The 20,316-nt window shown below is 38.5% G+C and overlaps 1 protein-coding gene across 1 annotated transcript in view; it reads left to right on the plus strand.

Moving 5' to 3' along the window:
• LOC117973667 (dedicator of cytokinesis protein 2) overlaps positions 1–20,316 on the plus strand; it is an 85,059-nt gene that overhangs the window by 15,999 nt on the left and 48,744 nt on the right. The window contains exons 22-26 of the mRNA XM_058996171.1: positions 1,150–1,258; positions 2,413–2,483; positions 3,084–3,190; positions 11,590–11,723; positions 17,251–17,346. Coding sequence (XP_058852154.1) covers positions 1,150–1,258; positions 2,413–2,483; positions 3,084–3,190; positions 11,590–11,723; positions 17,251–17,346 — 517 coding nt within the window. The remainder of the gene's footprint in view (positions 1–1,149; positions 1,259–2,412; positions 2,484–3,083; positions 3,191–11,589; positions 11,724–17,250; positions 17,347–20,316) is intronic.

The raw sequence follows: 20,316 nt of genomic DNA on the forward strand, positions 1-20,316 counted from the left end.
AATAAACTTTGAATTAGAGCTGATTGTTCCTCAGCTGGCATGTGCTTCCGTGTGCAAGAATTCACAAATTACTGAAGTTTTATGAAGAACAATCTCCAAGGAGAGAAGTCAGTAAGGCCATTCTTCTGAAGAGACGTATTTAACTTGCTGTGTTATAGTTTGTCTAACAGTGAAATGAATTAGTCCAGTGACACATTGGTGGTTCTAATGTGAATTTAAACCCCTGAGATATAATATTTTGGATACACTCTTGTCAACCTCATGTCCTAGTACAGTGCTGTCATTAATATTAATATTAACCTCATTCTTGTCATAGCCTCCTCTCAGAGTAGATCTGGTACAGTATGTTAAAAAATACAGCCTTCAGCATCAGTCTTAAAAATATGCAAGCAATCTCAAAGATTCAGCAATCTAACTGCAATCTAATACAAACTGGCTTAAAGGCAATTTCTGAGTATTATACACACAAAAAAAAACAACAACAGATGTATTTGACTGCAAACACAGAAAGTTGTTTTGACTGCAATGTTTTGCTGTAAACATGTGGGCATCTACAATGATAATCTTCGGAAGTTTGACCTTCCAATGTGCTTTATCTTAGCCAGGGTACAGTATTAAACAGGATGACAACAGTCTTTGTAACCAATCAGAAAAGCCATCACTATTTTATATTGTAGTACTGCGACATGCGGTGCAATTGTACTTTAAATGAAAAATAAAACTGTGATGACATATTGAATATGAAATAAACTGACCTGCACTGTACACTTTATACAAAACACTGAGGCTAACACCTTGGCCTGTATGGTTTTAACAACAGTTAAATGTTTAGGTGCCTCTGTGATTACTGCTTCATCCTTTTGGGAAGTTAGAAGGTGGATTTCTACAGGGAAGTCTAGGATGGCCTATAGATATACTCATTTTGAGACAGGTGAAATATTAGTAGTTTTTTTTTTAAGTCTTGGAAACTGAAGCACATGCCAGCCGAGTGCGTTTTGAGATCTGCTCCCATACTCACTGTGATTGAAGCTGACTTTAAGGAGGAATATGCATCTTTTATATACTGTATACACCCCAACTTATAGCATGGCAAGCTTTCCCAGCACAAACGCTGAATGAATCAGCCTGTCTGTCTTTGTCTCTCTACAGGCTGTATGAAGGGAAGGAGCAGACAGAATTTGAGGAATCTCTCCGGCGTCTCTTTGAGTCCATCAACAATCTGATGAACAGCAAGCACAAGACAACCATCCTACACCAGGTCAGGTCTCAGTTCAAGCCTGTCTCGTGCACACTCTCAATCCCAGGCCTCTCAGACGTGTATGCTTATCATACACGTCTGAGAGGCCTGGGGTTGACTTGTATTGTAACACTTGAAATGTATTTGCTTACGATTGTAAGTCGCCCTGGATAAGGGCGTCTGCTAAGAAATAAATAATAATAATAATAATAATCATGACTTCACAAATTAGCAATTGGGAATACGTTCTAGTAAACATGCATTTTCATCTCAGAACACGATTTGGCCATTTCACCCAAAGACTAAAATTGGCCGCACCTCTTCATTCCTCTCATTAACAAATCAGCTTCTTCTCCTATTGGCGGACATGGCAGTACCATTATTTTCCTCCAAAGACCTTGGAAGTGAAACAGTAGCAGTCTTCCAGAGAGTGAGGCATGGGGACTGGGAACTTTTGTTCAGCTTGTAGTGCCAGATATCATGTTTGAAAATGAAAATCCATGTTTGCTGCAACGTGTTTCTTTCAAAACAGCTCAACTGAGACCTCAATAGCAAATGGAAGTAAACGAAAGGAAAGATTTATGGAATTAATTTTCTAGCTACAACCAAGGATCAACACTTATTAAACATTATCACAGTGTACCATGATAAAAGCAGAGGATCCCCTGAGCCTCTCTGTGGAGAAAATCCACTGTGGAAAATCATCTGGGGATAGTTTAACTCATCAGTGACCCCTACTGGTCAGATTCTTGACAAGCCCCAGGCTGGGCCCCACCTCCAGAGTTAAGTGTCTTAGGTGTTTCAGATCACTGTGTTGCTATAGCCTGTTATTATGAATAACAGTTAACAGTTGAATATAACAGTTAATAATGTAACAACAGAAATATTTATTATAACAGCCTTTATATATGCTTTACTGATTTTTTTATAAAGGATCCTAAAACTAAAGGATGCCCATATACTTCTATATGTGCCTTAGAATTGTTTATGTACACCTAATTAAAATGCAAAACACTATTTGTAAGCAAGGTATTTCAATAAAAGGTTCCCCGTCCTTGTGAAATGAAGCCAAGTACAGGATTAAGTGAAAAGTGCCTGTCCACACTCAGCAGACAGCTTTCTAGGATTAAGTAATAGATGTTCTACTTTCTGTATTTGCATTTTCGCATCTCTAGGTGGCTGCCCTCAAGTATCTGCCTGCAGTTCTCCATGACGTAGAGACTGTTTTCGATTCCAAGTTGCTCAGGTACACTTCACACTGGTGGGCAATGAAAATTTAATGACTGGAAGTTGTAATGTAAGCAACAAAAAGCACTTTAGTCAAGAGATGAGGAAAGAATGAAGTAAAAAAACACAGATCAACTGTGAGATAACAGAATGCATCCTTAATAATCACTCTGGGCTGAGAAGGCAGCCTTTCCTTTACCGGGTAGATGGAGGTTCTGTCTTAATGATCACAATATTGGCAGAGCTCAACCCAGCTGCTTTTAAACTTCTTCATGTTCTGTTGTGGCCATCTCTCCTCTGCATTTAAAAAAAGAATAATGATATTCAGTGTTGCCCACAAGGGTTCAATAAATGCCCCCTGTGTTTAAATGGCAACAATACAATGTGTAGGTTAGTTGCTGTTTATGTAATTAAACACGTTCCCTGTGTTCCAATGCTATTCTTTCTCAAAGGTAAAACAAAGTACAAAACAACCCCCCCCCCCCCAAATAAACACTGTACCCTGTTAACTATCCTGTTAACTATACTTGACTCTCCATGACCCCCACGCACACAACACCCTGACCCCTCTGAATTACAGTTTTGTATCTCCCCCCATAACTGCCCCCTCGCCCCACAGCCAGCTGCTGTATGAGTTCTATATCTGCATCCCGCCGGACAAGCTGCAGAAGCAGAAGGTACAGTCCATGACGGAGATTGTCAGCAGCCGGCTCTTCAAGAAACAAGGTAAGTGCTGGACAACCTCCATCTTTCTTATTTATTGTAAGCAGGATAGATCCACTGAGAAACAGATGATTTCCAGGATTGTCCTGTTTAATGAGATTGGAGGAATGAAAGCCTTGTATTGTTTGAGCATTAGGCAAGAACCAGGCTAGAACTACATGGACCTGTATTGGATTGTTTTTCCATGACATGCAGTTAACTCCCTGCTCTTCTTTAAAAGATGTCAATAGGATCTGTAAATTCCATAGTGTAGACCTGACCTCTGCTTACTCATTCAAAGGATCTTTATAACTTCAGTATTCCCTATAAGTTTTGCCCTATAACCATGTCAATACTATCCCCCTGAGAAGCATGCAATACATGTTAATTTGTGGTTAAACGTTTTAACACTGGGGTGCGAACATCGTGGTTCTTGGTCCATTTAATCCGCACTGAGCAGTTAAAACACGCAGACTTTGTTCATTTTATTGCACTAATGGTAAAATGGTAAGTGCTGCCATTCCAAGTTGTCAGTGAAATGTAAGTAGTAACAGTCTATTCAGACAGCTAAATGGTTCACTGAGTGTATCAAACCACTGGATGACTGTAACTATTGGAAATGTTGTGTAGGGAATTTTCCATTGGTCGAAACACCTCCACACCATTTATGTGGTTGTTGGGGTGTGTTTAAACTGCTGAAAGACTCATTTTTGTCTTGTAAAATTCCATTCATTTCTTAGTGTTTCTAAAAAAAAAATTAAATCTCGCAATGTGTTTTTTTATTGGTAAAATATAATGAAACTGCTCTTGAAATCTGTTCCAAGCTCCATTTAACCGCAAAATATCCATCAATATGATCAACATATAGAGCAGTGACTCCTAAAGCCAGTGCAGCATGACTGATGGCACCCATTACTTTATAACTTGCCGGCAATTAATTCATCCCCCCCTGAACCATGCTGCGCTGTCAGACATCGCTGCTGCTAATTAGTGACTGACTGATCACATCCCAGTTCAAGCTGATTACAAGCTGTCATCGAAAATCAACCTTCAATCAATTCCCTCTGAGTAAAAATACATTTCTGGTAAAAACTGACTGACTGAGAAATTATCTAAAAAAAGATTAGTAGGTTAGAGCTAAAGGAGGTAGAACATGGCCTAGTGGTTTGAGGGGAGGGACTTAAAGGCAGTGTTGCCTAGGGGTTAGAGCTGAGTGATTTGGAGGCAGTCTGGCCTAGGGGTTAGAGCTGTGGGACTAGGAGGCAGTGACTATGTTTACAGCAGGTACTTGTTATAGATGAAGAGAGGCAATTTGGCTTTGTAGTTGGAGCTGAAGGACTAGGTGACAGTGTAACCTTGTGTTTATAGCTTAGCAACTCAAAGCGAGTGTGCCCTAATAAAGGACTGAGAGGCAAGGGGCAGAGCTAAGCTGTACTTAACTCAGAATATAAATATTAACAACATTCTATTTCATCTTCCTCTCTATCATTCTTAACACACTTTCTTCATTGCACATCATTTTCATTGACTTTTTGAAATAGTAACTTAAAAAACATTCCAAATGGTAAGCGCTTAGACAGAGATGACTGTATAAAACCCACACTGACAGTTATTGTAACCGTCTCTGACAGCTAAAAAAGCATAACAACATTATTTTCCTTTGAGTCAGGCCGACTGTTTTGAGTTGTTCTAGAGCTTTCAGAGTTGATGTCAGTCTGTTTCAGTTGTTTTGGAAACCCTGGGGTTAGAAAGCCACAGGCAGTAAGATGAATAATGATTTAAAAACAATGTTTATAGTGACTAAATGTAAGATGGGCCTGTTCTGTCTACCTAAGGCTGAACCTCAGTATGGAGAGAGTGAAGGCACTGTGTGGAGAGAGTGAAGGCACTGTGTGGAGAGATTGAAGGCACTGTGTGGAGAGAGTGAAGGCACTGTGCTGTATAGGGAAGGATAAAAACATTAAATTGTAAGTGTTAAGCTTGAAATTGTAAGTCATATAGCTGAATACAAAAATATTTATAGTTCTTCCAGCTTTACTATACCCAACTTGGTTCCCTTTTATTGATATAGACCTATAATGTGTGCTTTGTTCAAGTAATTTGATTGTTTGTTGTGGTTTAGTCCACAAATAAAACAAATTCAAATGAATGTTGAATGGGTCTGGTTGGTAAAACAAAAAAGAGAATGCACCGAATCTCATGAATCTCTTTTCATCCTAACCACATTTATGATCAAACAACAGCCCTAGTACACAAAAACAAATAAATCATTATTTTGAATCCCAGACATTTTAATGTTCCCAGAACCAAAACCTTACTCTTTAACAGTGAATAAAATTGAGACAACACTCAACAGCTGACATCTGGAAGTAATTTATGAGTTTACAGGTATATGTTTAGAACCTAAATGTACAAAAGACAATGTTTGCTGTTCTATTAAGCCACCTTAATCAGTAGAAGTGTGCTTTGTACTATATTTATTACTACATAATAAATATAGCGATATTAAAATGCTACTGCAAAGGGAAAAAAAAGTATACCATAATACAGATACAAAATGAAGGGCCGGTGATAGTACAAAAAAATATATAGAGAATGTCTGGCTTTTAAATGAACTAACAGGCCTGTTTCCTGTTTATGCAAAGTGAGATGCCATTGCAGTTCTCTACTCAAGTTATAGTGAAGTTGTCAAGCTGTTCCTTCAGCACTCTGCATGATTATAAATGCTAGTAAGTGCTGCATCAGGTTCCATATAAAAATGTTAGAATAGATTATAAATATGAATCTCTTTATGTAAGAATAAGCAAGGAGGTATTTATGTGCTAGAGGCAATTTAAACCAGCGGAGCCAAAAACCGCTGTGTAAAACAAAACAAAAAAAAAAATCTCCAAAAGACTTGCTCACAAGTTTGGGATTGCTATGCTTCCCTTATCTGCCTGTATCTTCCGATTGTCCTCATCATTGCAGTTGTGTATTAAAAATGATGTGCTATAATCTCTGTATTTCATGTACTACATTGTGTGGTGAACATGCCCTGCCACAGATGCATGAAGTCAGGTATTCAGAATTGAAATACTGAAATTACTGAAGTTGAAAGTTGCTTATTTTTTTCCTGAAAGGAGGACCTCAAGCTGCACCTGTATTATGGTTAGGACTTGAAGTTTTCAGGTTTTATTTTTGATCACATGACGTCCCTTCAAACTACTTTTTGAGCCGATTCTATTTCCTAATTCAAGTCAGAAAAAGCTGTTAATTACAAAACAATGTCACTTATTTTTACCTTCATATCTTTTGCTTAATTTGTATTGCAAATTACGTTAATTGCTTATCGATGATCCTAATTGCATTTCGTTCTTGCAGTTGTCTAATTTATCATTGTGCTTTGGTTATTTTCACTCGCTGTCCTGACAGATTTTCTTTTCAGCATACCCAGTACAGAGTGTACACTGATGGCTACAGTGGAATCCAACACTTTTTTTCTGCATTATTAGACTCTGCCAACAGGCATTGGGTCGCTACCCTTTATGAGCGCCCGTTTCCATGCATTACATAAGAGCAGACAGTGGAGAAGAATGAAATTTGGATGTGGAGGAGCATTGAGACTACTGAATGTATATTAGCACAACTCTGCAGCTCGGCTATCTCAGCCAGTAACATCCAGTTATTTGTGGAGATTGATAGGAGCATGTCAAAGTAAACCCTGCATTGGGCTTTAAAATGTTTTTAAGATTCCTATTTATTATGATGGTGTTTTGTGTTGGTGCTGGAAATGAATGGAGGACCACAAAGCTTTATTTAATAGTTGAAAGTCAGTTTGAAGACTGAAAATCTAAAAGCCTGTGATAGACAGTTGAAAGTAAACGTTCAAAAAGGATGACTGTCCTCAAAGTAATCATTGAGGACTGGCAATGTATTCTTCCAGAACAATTTAAAAACCTTATAAACTCACTGACAGTGTCATCGTGGCTGGCCCTACACTCAAGTGATAATGATATGGCAGGTGTTTCCAATTTTAAACACACACACACACACACACACACACACACACACACACACACACACACGCACGCATACCCATATCCCAGCTGCCTACAAATAATCCACAAATATACTGAATCATTTATGTTCCTAGACAGTGCCGAAAGGGCCTGTCTGTGCAGAACAGTTACTTTTAGTAGAAAGTTTATTCTTCTGTAAGGCAGCTTGTTTGTGAACACACAGCAGCAGGGCACAGTATTAATAGAACAGGCTTCACAATGAGTCTCTGCGCTGCCTTGCCACAGAGACTGTAACTTGACAAGTGCATGTTTAAGAGCTGGGCGGATGTCAGACTTACAGTACTGCAGAAACGGCAGGAATTCCTCCCTCCTTTCTCTTACAAAACACCGTTGTCCAGGGATTATTGTTGATGCTTAAGTTATATGCAATATTAAGCTGCTTTACATGGAATGATCTCTAGAAAATGATTCTGTATACATGTTAAATCCAATACAGATTTCTGTGAATTAGGTTCTATTGAAAGGGATTATAGTGATGGCGATAGCGAGACATGATGCTGAGCACTCTCCTTACAAAGGACCTTTAAATCAAACGCAATAGACCCTGACAACATACTGTCTAACTTAAATGGCATCTTAGGGTTTTGCAACGTAGAATCTGACTCGACTGAGGATAGCTTGTGACATATAGCTCAAATATGTCTCACACATGTGTATGGTTACACTGGGGGAAATTAAAAAAAAAAACTCTGAAGTGTCAATAGCAATCGTTTCTCTTAATGGGAATTATTGCAAATCTTTAAGGAATATTTTAAGGACTGTGTTCTAAAGTATGTTATTAAATGATATGATGTGGTTATTAACATTAACTGGCTGTAGCTAGAAATGAGTCCTCAGATTTTCTAGACAGCAGGAGCCCCAAGATCTGCAATCGCCCTTCTTAGCTGCTGATCCAGGGGGGTGTTGAAGCGGCAAGGAAGATCAGTGTAGCTGGCAGGCTTCACCCTCCTGATAACATGTCAGTTTGATACTTGGCAGTCTGACTGATTCATACAATTGGCCCTCACCATTCACTAAGAGAGTCTGTGACGAGCCCTTAAATTAACCCCAAAGAATGTACTGACTCTAGAGGGGTCGACAACAGGCTGGGTATCTGTCAGAATTACCAGCAATGGCAACACACTGTATTTGGAAGAATGGGGGGAAGGAAGGGCTAGGTTCAGCCAGGGTGTCCTCGACTCACCACGCACCAGCGACCCCTGTGGTCTGGCCGGGCGCCTGCGGGCTTGCCTGTAAGCTACCCAGGGCTGCGTTGTCCTGCAATGCTGTAGCTCTGGGTGGCTGCATGTTAAGTCTGCAGTGTGTAAACAAGCGGGCGGCTGACAGCACATGCTTCGGAGGACAGCGTGTCTTCATCTTCGCCCCTCATGAGTCAGCACAAGGGTGGTAGTGGTGGGCTGAGCCTAAAAACATAACTGGACATTACTAAATTGGGGAGAAAACAATAAAAATAATTGTTGAACACTAAAATTCTTATTACGGCAGGCAGATATAGTTTGTGATATTGCTGGAACAGTGCACAACAAACAGCTCCCAGGGCCTTTCTACATTGTGGCAAATAGATGATTCTTAGCTGAGGATGATTTCACATTCAATTAATCCTGACACAACAAGATTCCTGTCACCCCAATGGGAATGTTACACTCGCTCCCAGACTGCTCTCTGTATCCTTCTCCACACTCCCCTCCTCATTAAAAAAGCTACAGTACACAGGCAGGCACCGAGCAGAGCTGAAATTCGATCTGCTCTTTGTTTTTTCCTTTTCTCTATGCAGCCAGCATATTGATTCAGTTTGAAAGTGTTTGATTCTGAGACTTTTGTGAAATAATGCTAACAAATTGAGTCTGCTTGCCAGCGCTTTGTACTGGTAGTTCTGTGTACCACTAGACTGTCAGAAGCATTAAGTTAGGCAGTGCAGAATTTACCACAGTCTGACAGGGTAGAGCCGAACAGATCCTTAGGACACAGCTGAATTGCAGTCCATCAATAAAACTCATAGCAGCTGACAATATGCATCACTCATTACAGTGACTAGGAACTGGGAAATTCAAGAGATTATTAGAATAATACAACTGCTCTTTAATTTTGTATTAATCCTCCTGCTGTTTATCCCCCCCCCCCCCCCCCAGATGATTTATTGACCCACTTATTAACATTACTGTATAATAAAAATACAGTCAGATAAGGTTGTTATTAAAAGAGTATTGTTTTATTGTAATTATTATTTACTTAGATGTTGAATAACATGATTGCAAACCAGCATGTCATCTCTATAATTAAACATCATTAAAATGAAAAAATTATTTTGAAATTACTGAAAAATGTACTGAAATTCATGTGAATGACTGGCCATACTAATTCTTTAAACTTTTGTGATCTGGATTGTCACATCAAACCGCCTAAATGTATCTCCTCTGGACTGTTGACATTAATTAGAAGAGCTCCTGTGCCCGGAAATGGGCCGCACAGACCAGAGGAGGAAACCAGAGAAATAGGTCATAGCCACTGCCTTTTATAGCAAGCTGTGCCCTTGTTGCTAAGGAACTGTGCAACTTCAAAAGTAAGGCACAAATAAAAGAAACCACTCACTTTCTTTTTTTTAACATAAAGTGAATTTATAACAGGGGTGTCCACACCAGGTTTAACAGGTTAACTTAACAGGTTTGGATGGAGGTTTAATTGGTTCAATTAAACAATTTAGAACCGGGTTAGAACAAAGACCAGGAGTAGAAGGGCCAGCTTTGGCCACCCCTGATCTATAAGCACAGTGTGAATTCAGTTTTAGTTCTTGGTTAGTTAACTAAGATAAGTCCCAATGATAATTGCATTTTCTCATATACATGACAGTAGCAGAACACATCCCCCCCATATACTGATTATCTGCTCTGTTGCAGGTGCCGATAGGTCATGCACATGACACAATACTTGAATCCTACAGTAAATATCCTTCTACTGTATATCTATAATAAGTAACACTGTAGTCTTTAATTAAAGGAACTGAGCCTTGATCTATAGCTTTTCTGGCATCCATTTCAGCTTGAAAACCTATTGGCAGAGCTGGACTTGAGATTGATGTGGGAGACACTCTCAGCCAAACTGCATCAGCATTACTTTCATTTTGTCTATTAAAGGAGGAATGGAGAGAATTAATAGAACACAACAAAACAAATGAAATTGATTTCTGTTTTGCTTTGCACTAGAGCCTCTATTGCAGAATACTATTTGAAGAGCCAAATTGTGTGTGTGTGTGTGTGTGTGTGTTTGTGAGACACTAGTGGTTAGAGGTGAGAGACTGGGAGGCAGTGTGGCCTAGTGGAGAGAGATGAGGATTTAGAAGGCAATGCAGCCAAGTGGTTAGAGTTAATATATGTGACTGTGAGAAGAGGCCAGTCTGCCAGTCTGCAACCACAATACTAACCCTGTCAATCTCTCATCTTTCACAAGCACTAAGTTTAACTCTTCATCTCTTTGTCTCTTTTGCCCGTTATATTAAACAGCAGTCAACAGGATTTTCCAGTGGAGCACTCACACATAAATTAAGGTCAGCACTGTACACAGGGATTATGGACAAGAGCAGCTTTGATCAATACGTACAGCTCAACAATAATGTACCGCAATTCTGCCAGACCAGAGGAAGGCTGTAAAGATATTGGTTTGCTCTGAATCCCACAAAAGCATTAAAGCCAAATATATTAACTGAGCGCTGTTTGTATTCATGCCTGGGCCTCTTGAGATTAGGGGACATAATTGAGATGTCCTGGTGGTGCTTTGTCAGCAATAACAGTAATTATCATCTCACCTTTCACAAGAAATAGTCCTCATATTGTGAGTTTAACCTGTGGTGTCTCAGAAAAGGTCAAAGGCTATTCCAGTAAACATTGCTTTTCAAGAATCCTGTGCTACGCTAATATGTTTCCCCACCTCACTTCCTCAAAAGCAGTCTTTTGGGAACCATTTTTTGCTGCAATAGTTAGTAAGCATAATAGCAAATAATCTAAGCAGAAAGAGCTACTGGGAATCAATCAAGACCCACATTATAGTATATAGTATATAGTTTTTTTTCATTAAAAAATAATAAAAGCTTATCTGTCTGTTCTCACTGGATATTTTATTAGAATATTGTTTGCATAACATTTTCATAATTACAATCTTTTTATTTTTGTAACACAGTGGTTTTGTAACACAGTCTGACCATTGGCTAGTCTGATGTTTTCAATGTACAAGGTGTTTTATAAAAATGAGTATACAAGAGCAGCTTGTAATTTATCAGGGTGGATACAAAGTGTTTTTTGTTTTTTTTGTGTATAAAGCCTATAATATGAGAGTTGTGTCAATGTCGTTGAGGTGTCTTTCTCTTGCCTGCAGAGTGTCGCGATGTGCTGTTACCCATGATGCTGCAGGAGCTCCATGTGCTGCTGAATAACCATGGGGACGTCTCTGCTGAGTACTGCGTGATGTTGCTCAACAATGTGCTGGAGGTGCTGAGCTGCAAAGATGTGGTGAGTTTTCTCTCAGAGCCTTCAGGTACTCAAGTCCTCTGGTCCTCACTTTCGGTTCCATCCAGTAATAACACTCGCACCTCCTCTAAACTGTATTAAATTTACCAGCTTTCCAATGCTCGTTTCTCTGTGCTGAGTCACTAAGTTACTTCCAGCTGTGAATCCTTAATATTGCTTAATTGTTTCTAGGACTCGTGCTGGGCTGCTGCCCAATGCTTTGTGTATCTTCTTGTGTCTCCAAAAACTACTCCCACCCACGTAGTCCATTCTTCCCTCACAATGGGATTTCCAGGGTTTTGTCTCCATCTGCCCCTGAATCCTGTGGTTCAATAACCTTTTAATATAAAACTCCATAGGCCAGATTGCTAAGCTTTTGTTACTGTACCAAACAGGTGGCATTTTATTGTGAAAGGAGCATTTTCTGACGTGTTCCAAAGTGCTTCTTGACACTACCCTACTGTTTGAAAACTAACAGTTGCATTTTTTAAATCTAAAGAGTCAAGAGTCAGAAGAATGGGTCTGTTCATATTTAAAGAAAACTAAAGTTGTATAAGTGTCTGCTGTGTATCTGGTTGCTGTACCAATATACACATACACAGTAAATGTTAAGCATAGTAATCTGAAACTGAGTACATATTTCCCTATGTTTGTAGGCTATAACAGGCATGCATTATTACCGGTGTTAAAGTGATCTACCTTTTTGAAATATTTCTCACCTGTTGAATATCCTAGCATGTGTTTTCTCTATCAATGTTTCTGGTGTAGATAAACAGTAGTTGAGTCACTACACTTTCACCTGCTGTTTTCTTCATATGGGTGGGCCTGGATTACATTCAAACCCCCAGCCTCTGGGGCTGCAACATGGGGACAAAATAAAAACAAATTGCATTCATTTTAATAACTGTATTACATCTTCATAGCTGCTCCCTTTCAGCCAACGTCAGGGAGAATTATACTGCACCTCCATCACCTTTAAATATAGAACTCATTTCTAGCTGGAAATGTAATTATTGAGATTGCATTTTTTTTTTCTTGGCAACCAGTAAACTTGCAATCAGTCTGGCCAGTGCTGAGGCTCTGTTGAAATCCAGATGGATCAACGGAGAGTCAGATGTCTTTATAAGTCTGGTGATTTATCATCTCACTAAGCACACCTCTGTTAACATTATAATAGGATACCACTTTTGGCAGCAGAATGAAATAATTTCCTTTAAAACCTGCATCCTCTAGTCTTCAAATCGCATTACTATTCCCCAGAACATCTCAACACTAATCCCTTATATAATATACCTTTTACTTTCCAGTTAGAGATTTATAATTCATGGTCAAGTTTCCATGCCTTATTCACCCTGCAGTTTAACTGCACTGTGCTGTAGAAAAGGAATTGCTACTAGACACTGTTAGTGCATTGCAGTGGGATAAAGACAGCACTGTTAGTCAAAGTGCATGTTACCTTACTATTTACTTGTAATAATCAATGTCAAATAGAAACTGCAGTAACATTTATAAAGAACAAATCAACACATCCCAGCATCATTTTTTATTTATTTTTTTAATCAATGGGTGCTGCTGTAGCATGGTGCGGAGAAACCATCCCTAACAAACCTACAGGACCAATGTGATAATCACTGTATCTTCTGTTGCACAAATTCACACAGCCAGAACACATTCCTGCACTCCCCTGACACTATGACTATTGGCCCTAATTATTACCACTGGCTGAGGGCCAACATATGATGGCTGATTCATGTTTTTTATACTAAAACTCAAATCACTTGTATTGAAAAACTATGATTCTTGTTAGTTACAATGTTCTGGACCAGAGATATGTGCCCACAAACCTACTTTTAAAGACAACAACACAATACAAAGACTCAGATGCACTGTCAGCAGTGTTGGTTTTATAACCTTGATGCTGAAAGGGTCCTAATTTAGAAACACTGCTGTTTACAGCAATTGATGAAGCCCATAATGCGCTAAGCGAAGGCAGACACAGCTGCGAACAGATTGTTCTCTCATTTTTGCTGATTCTTTTGTTTCACTGGCAGTTGTCGTGATTATGTTTTCATTACATCATGTGAAGCAATGCTTATTCAGGCACCCCAAGTTCACTTGTTATTCCCCTCGCTCCTACATTAGAGGTGAAGGCAAAGGCATACAGTATGCTAAACATGATTACTGCCACTGCGTTAGCGTGAAGAGCAGTACAGTGTGTCATTACAAGTCATCAAATATAATCCTGTTCCAGTGATCAGGAATGACAGCTCTGCATCAAGTTACTGTGTATTTATTTATTAGCATGCTAATTTCGAGATGACCATTTACAGAAAAGCATCAAGCCCAGTATATTAGTGTTTGTTTTGTGCAAAAGCATTTGTTAAACTTTAATTTTCATATTATAAGTGTCTGATGGAAAAAAACAAACAATTGCTTTTACATCATGCCTGAGAGTTTGCCAACACAAGTTAAGATGCAGCAGTCTAAAAGAGTCTCTTCCTTTCATTCTTAACCTCTTGCATGAGAAAGCTGAACAGGGAACACAAATTAAAGGATAGGGACCCTTTCTAACTGCTGCACTACTGATGATCTGTCACAAGCCAGTCATTTGTTTAAGTGTAAAAATAGTTGTATGAAACAGACACTATTAAATTGGATCCTATGAATAAATGGCAGAATCCTCTAAGTTTCAGGTAAAAATCACATGGTGCAAGAAAAATTCTAATACCTGTAACCTGCAAACAGATGCATAGAATAAAATATACATTTACTGTGGACAATGACATTTTCCTGCAATTTTCCCACATTGCAAATATAAGCCCCTGAGTACAAGATATGTTATTGTGATTTATAATAAGGTAATATGTCATTTGTAGGTTTATAATAGAAGGCATGATTTCAGACTCATCATCTCCCTGGTCCTCTAGCTCAAACTACATGAGATGATATACACCTAACAAACAACATACAGTGTTAACTTATTAAAAATAGTCATATATTTAGACAAATATTAAGGTGCATAAAATGCAGTACAGCATGGGTATCTGAGAAGCTAACATAACATTCAATACTTTCAATAATTCAATAATTCAGTACAGTCCGTAGGTTTCTTGCTAAACAGCATGCAAATGTTCATTCAATTCTTTTTTTTTTTCTTTATTATTCGGAAACAGGCAGCCCTGATTGCTTGAGCATCTGTGCAGTGAGAGAAAATCCTTCTGTTCAACGGAGAGATTTTAATGAAACACAACATATTTGTGAAGATACAGGGACTAGAGTAGGATAGCAGCTGTGGAACTAAATTAATGTTGGGGGGGGGGGGGGGGGGCAACTTTTACTCACTAGATCGTATTTATGTTAGAACAAACTTTTAAGTAAAAACAAAAAACAAATTGTACAGTAGTGATTTCCCTGTGCAGCTGTTAGCAGCGTCCAGGAATCAGATCAGATTGTCATGCCTTGTTGACAATTTTGTTTTCATTCCCCAAAGGTAGTTTTAACTTTGACAACACAATACTTCCATCAAGTTCCTACAGTATTAGTCAAGTTTCCCATAGTAAAAGCATAGCATAGTGTAATAAAGACTAGTGAATGCATGGTAAAGCACAGGTAAACATTGTAAATAAAATAGAAAGGTATGGTAAAGCATATTGATAAACATGGCAAACCAGAGCAAACTATGGTCAATGCATAGAATAACGATGGAAAATGCATGGCAAAACTGCAAAAAATACAGTGCAAATCAAAAATGGATTACTGTGTGGATTTCAGCAGAAATATAGGAAGCTATACATGACAAATAGCTACTGTAAGTTCTGTTGTCGTACCGAATAAAACAAATACCATTTACTTCAATCAGTCTCAGCGCTCATATTGGCTTATAACAACAACCATCTTAAATAAAGTTAATACTTTATTAGTCACTACACCTTTAAGAGGATTATTGAAACTGTGTGTGTTTTTAAGTTGTTGAATGTGTGCCAGCTCTGACCAGCATGAGCACATCTTAGTGATGGCAGTACTAATGCAACGACAGTCCCCTGGGGCAGATCTGAAAGCAACAAAAAACACTGTTTAAAACAGTGTATTCATGAAGAAAACACTCAGGAGCACTGCAATCTGTCCATGAAAAAAAAAACTATGCAGACCTTAAACAATAAGCATGCTGTGTGCTTTTTCAAAATTAACTTTGTAATCTAAACACGGCTGGAGGCACCGATCTTTTCAGTTTTAGGTTTCAGCTACTGTAGTTTAAAGCCCAGTTTGGAAATTAGATTTGCATAGTAAAAATACTTAAAATACTGCTTTATCCTTATAAAATGACATTGGAGTAGCTGGTCTTATTGTAGTTTTTCACGAATGGTTGTGGAAAATCAGTGGCTCAGTTTAACATTCAATAGAAAATGTTTCTGTTGAATGAAACTCAGTATTTGAGGTGATTAATTCACAGGGGTTACCACAAAGAGCTTATGGCAGTGCCAGCTTTTCAGCACACCCAGGTGTGTATCTCACCTCTCCAGACTGCCATTCCTAGTCCAGAGAATAAACTGGAACAGTGGTACCCCTCTTCTATTTGTCTTTGTGAGAGCCATCCTATGCGTGCACTGCTATGGAAGTGAGCTGCTCCAATAAATCTGCAATGACATTCTGTAGGACTATTACTTTACTGCTCGGTGCTCCCCTTTTATCTGTTCACTGAGTTTCCACATGGGGTTACATTTTGACAAGACAGAAGGAGGTTTTCTCTGGCAACCTGGACCTTGTACAGAAAAGTAGGGTACAAAACAGAGAGTGTCTGAGTTTGGTAACAAAAAAACCCGCAGGATACTCTAAGAAGTCAGGACACACCTGCTCAAAGAACAGCATCGTTAGCATGGTCCTAGTGGGTTATCTCCCTGGGTTAGTACAGTTTAATGTACTGGTACCTATACTGGTTTCTGACATACACTGACTGACCAAACAATTGGCGTGACCTGCTACCAAAACCCTCAATTCACAGCTCCTGCTGCATTGTACAAGGCGTGTCTTGTCTAGTGCAAAAGGCTTTTGTTATGCTGGCCACTGTAGCAGATCATTTTCTTATCACAATATATTGCACACTTCTGCAGGCTCAATCCGTCATGAACCCGGAAGGCTGTTTAGAACATAAGAACAAAAGAAAAGTTACAAATAGAAGGGTGCCATTCAGCCTATCTTAAAGAATTCTGATGACTCAGCAATGGCTTGGTAATCCATTCATTCACTCACCACTCTTGATCTTAAGTCTGTCTGTGCTCAGTTCCCAATTGTGTCCTCTGGTCCGGCTCTCTGTGCTGTGCTTCAGACAGGGATTGGTGCCATGTTCAGTGCAGCCACATTAAAGGCCAAGCCAGTAAGGTGAGCACCCACTATCATGCCCCTTGGATGTCAGTGAAATCCTTCATCTTTCTTGTGATTGTTGCTGAAAAGCTGCTCACAATTTTCACACAGTTAAGTCTAGTGGATCACATAAATGCGCACACTGTACATTCATGCTGGTTTTGTTTTTCAGGGACATACGCACCACCACATTCAGGAGATTGTGGTGCAGCTGCTGCGGACAGTGAACAAGACTGTGATTACTATGGGCAGAGACCACAACCTTATCGTGAGTCTTTCCAAACCTTTCAATGTCCTGATTTTCAAGCAATCCCATACAGTTCAGTATATTCAGTATGCTTCACCCTCTGTACTGTTAAAAGTATCGGTACTGTATTTCAAGGGAAATCATGCTGCTATTGATGTTGTTGTACTTGTTTTGGTGCTCAGGGCTTTTCTTTGCTCTCTTGGATTTGTGTATTTGCATTGAGTGACTCAGTAATGCAGTACTCCCTGCCCAACTTTTGAGAAACACATGGAAATAAAAAAAAAATAATGTTTCTCCTGTTACCTCTACTATACTCTATATGATTGTACTGTAGTAACTGATTAAATAGAGTCTCGGGTGACAACGATAACATCACAGTACAGCTTGTATAATCTGATAAGAAAAAAATATTTATTCAAACACCATGGGGCAAAATTCTCCAAGATTGTGCTTTGAAATTCTTATCTTATTCTGAAAGGAGACAACAATTGCTACTTTAAGCATTACAAAGACAACAAAATGAAATGTCTGAGTAGTGTATTTCGGTGGCTGTTTTCTCTTTCAAATGCTATGAGATTCTAGCCTTTTATTGTAACAATTGTACTGTAATTAAATGACACTTATTTGCAGTACAATTAAGATAAAGCCTCTTAAGTCTTGATTTATTAAACTATATGAATAAAACCTAGAATTGAATTTCGAAGTGAGGAAATCAGGAGCTCAATGCCCTACAAGTACTTAAGCTTTTTAATCAGGTTTTGGGTTTTGAGTATAGGCCAATATATATAAGTAGCTCAGTCAATGAGGAGTAAAATATTTCAATCAAATCAATACTTCACTGGTTTAATAGCTAGAGAGATGTACTATAGGCAGTCTGTCTGCAGCATTTTGTTCTGCTGTATGTGAGGCATCTGGAAGGCTGGCAAACAATTGCAGTACTCAACGCTCAAATTTATTCTCATGGGGAATATCTAGCCCAAGCCACTTACCTACTGAATGAACTCCATATTATCACCCCAAGGATACCCCATAACCTACAGGAGAAATCGTTTTTTCTCAGTTCAGTTTCTGTTATTCCTCTTCTAACTTTCAGGGGGTGCACCTACTTCTGGGTGCTGGGACTCATCTGTAATTGCATGCTAATTAATTAGCAGAAACTAATTGGCAGACTCATATTCATTTTACTGTGGGAATAAATGCTGAAGCAGAATATTGTTTTGTTGTTGTGACAGATTTATATTTTTCAAAGTACGGCTATATTACAGTGCTGTTCAAATGCTTAATTAATTTGAATTCACTGCAGTTAATTAGACATCAGTTGTTCTTTTTAATTAGCTTTGTAATCATTACTGGGCATGTCTGATTGGTAATATTTTAATTGTATTGGACAAATTTGCTTTAATAAAGAGTCTTTAGCATTTGCTATTGGGTTAATCCTCTATAAATATGAGAACCAATGTAACCACATATGTAACACTTTAGTTTAGGGTTTTGGTATAAGTGTCAAAATCAATGAAATATAGAATCCTAATACTATAATGTTATAGCACAAATTAGTGTTATCACTAATCATAATATACTTGTAATACTATAACGAATAACACATGTAAAGATTGTATATAACCACTAATAATGGATTTCTAAACTAAAGTTTTACCCATATTTGTTGGTTCACCCTGTTCTTTTTACATAGATTTAAATTTATGTCTGATTATATTATCACGAAGGTGTGACAAGCTCATTATCAGATGTGTTCACAGGTTGGTCTTCAAGTTAATGCACTAACACCCATTGTGTTTCTTAGCTTTTTAATAAGAAAACTAACACCACCTCTCCATATACACATATCACACCCAGAAACCAATACTGCAGGAACAATCCATACATTTGTAAATTCATCTTTTCTCCAACAATTCAGCTTTTCCCCAACTCTTAAAATGAGTTTATTATTGACTAACTATTAACTGTGAACTGATTTTAGGTCCTCCTTCAATAGTCAATACAACACAATAGGATAGTAAATACAACAGTACAAAAGTGTTGGGAAATGATCCTCATCTTCACATAGTCACATTCATTGTGTTATTGTGGTTATGGCTCACAATGGTCACAGTCAGCTCTGATTAGTTCTCCTCATGTCTCAGCTAGGTTCTAATAGTTCTGAAATGGTTGACATCGTACCTCAGCCTGGGCGTCTGTTCTCTAGTAGGCTAAGTTGTAAATTATGCAATTGTGAGAGACTCTCAGGAGAAGGGGCTTTGAGGGGCCACAGGATTATTGCCTGGAATTAAGCAGGCAAACCATGGACTTTTATTAACTTGTAAATGACATTGGATTTGTGACTTTCTGAAAATAAACGATCTGCCTCTGAGAGGTGACTGAGGATGGACATTTTGTAGAGCAGCTCAAAATTCATTATGCCAGGTAATGTTTTATCAGTTTCTTATCAAGTACTTGCTTGCTGTTGTTGAAAGGTTGCTGTGTGAGGTCAATGTGTTCTGGGGAGGGGATTATCTGTGAGATGCACCATTTGTGTTGTTCTCATGAAGCGACAGAGCAGTAAATAAGAGAATTTCCTCACACTATAGTGTGACTAACCTGTAACTGCACTTTATTGCACTAGAACTCAAATGTGCATCTGAACTGCAATGTATGTGCAGTAAATCGGTATAAAGAACTCTTATAAAAGATGATATCAACTGAAGCCATCACAGCAGGGGCTTGATAATACACACTTCTCAGAAACAACGAAAAAAAAAAAGTGTTTGAGGTTCTTCCTCTGACCAGGGACAATTCTGCTCCAAATGGTTTGAAATATAAATGCTAATCTATATACCTATCATTTAAGCTACTTACTTCCTATAAAAGATCATTTGAGGGCATTTGAAGCAGTTTAATTAGTTTTCCAATTGGTTCGTTTTCCATAGAGACAACATTACAACTTATAATACCCATTTATGATCGCTAATAACGTCCTCTGGGTATTGTCGC

Source organism: Acipenser ruthenus, chromosome 22, assembly GCF_902713425.1.
Source record: "Acipenser ruthenus chromosome 22, fAciRut3.2 maternal haplotype, whole genome shotgun sequence".
NCBI classification, from domain to species: Eukaryota; Metazoa; Chordata; class Actinopteri; order Acipenseriformes; family Acipenseridae; genus Acipenser; species Acipenser ruthenus.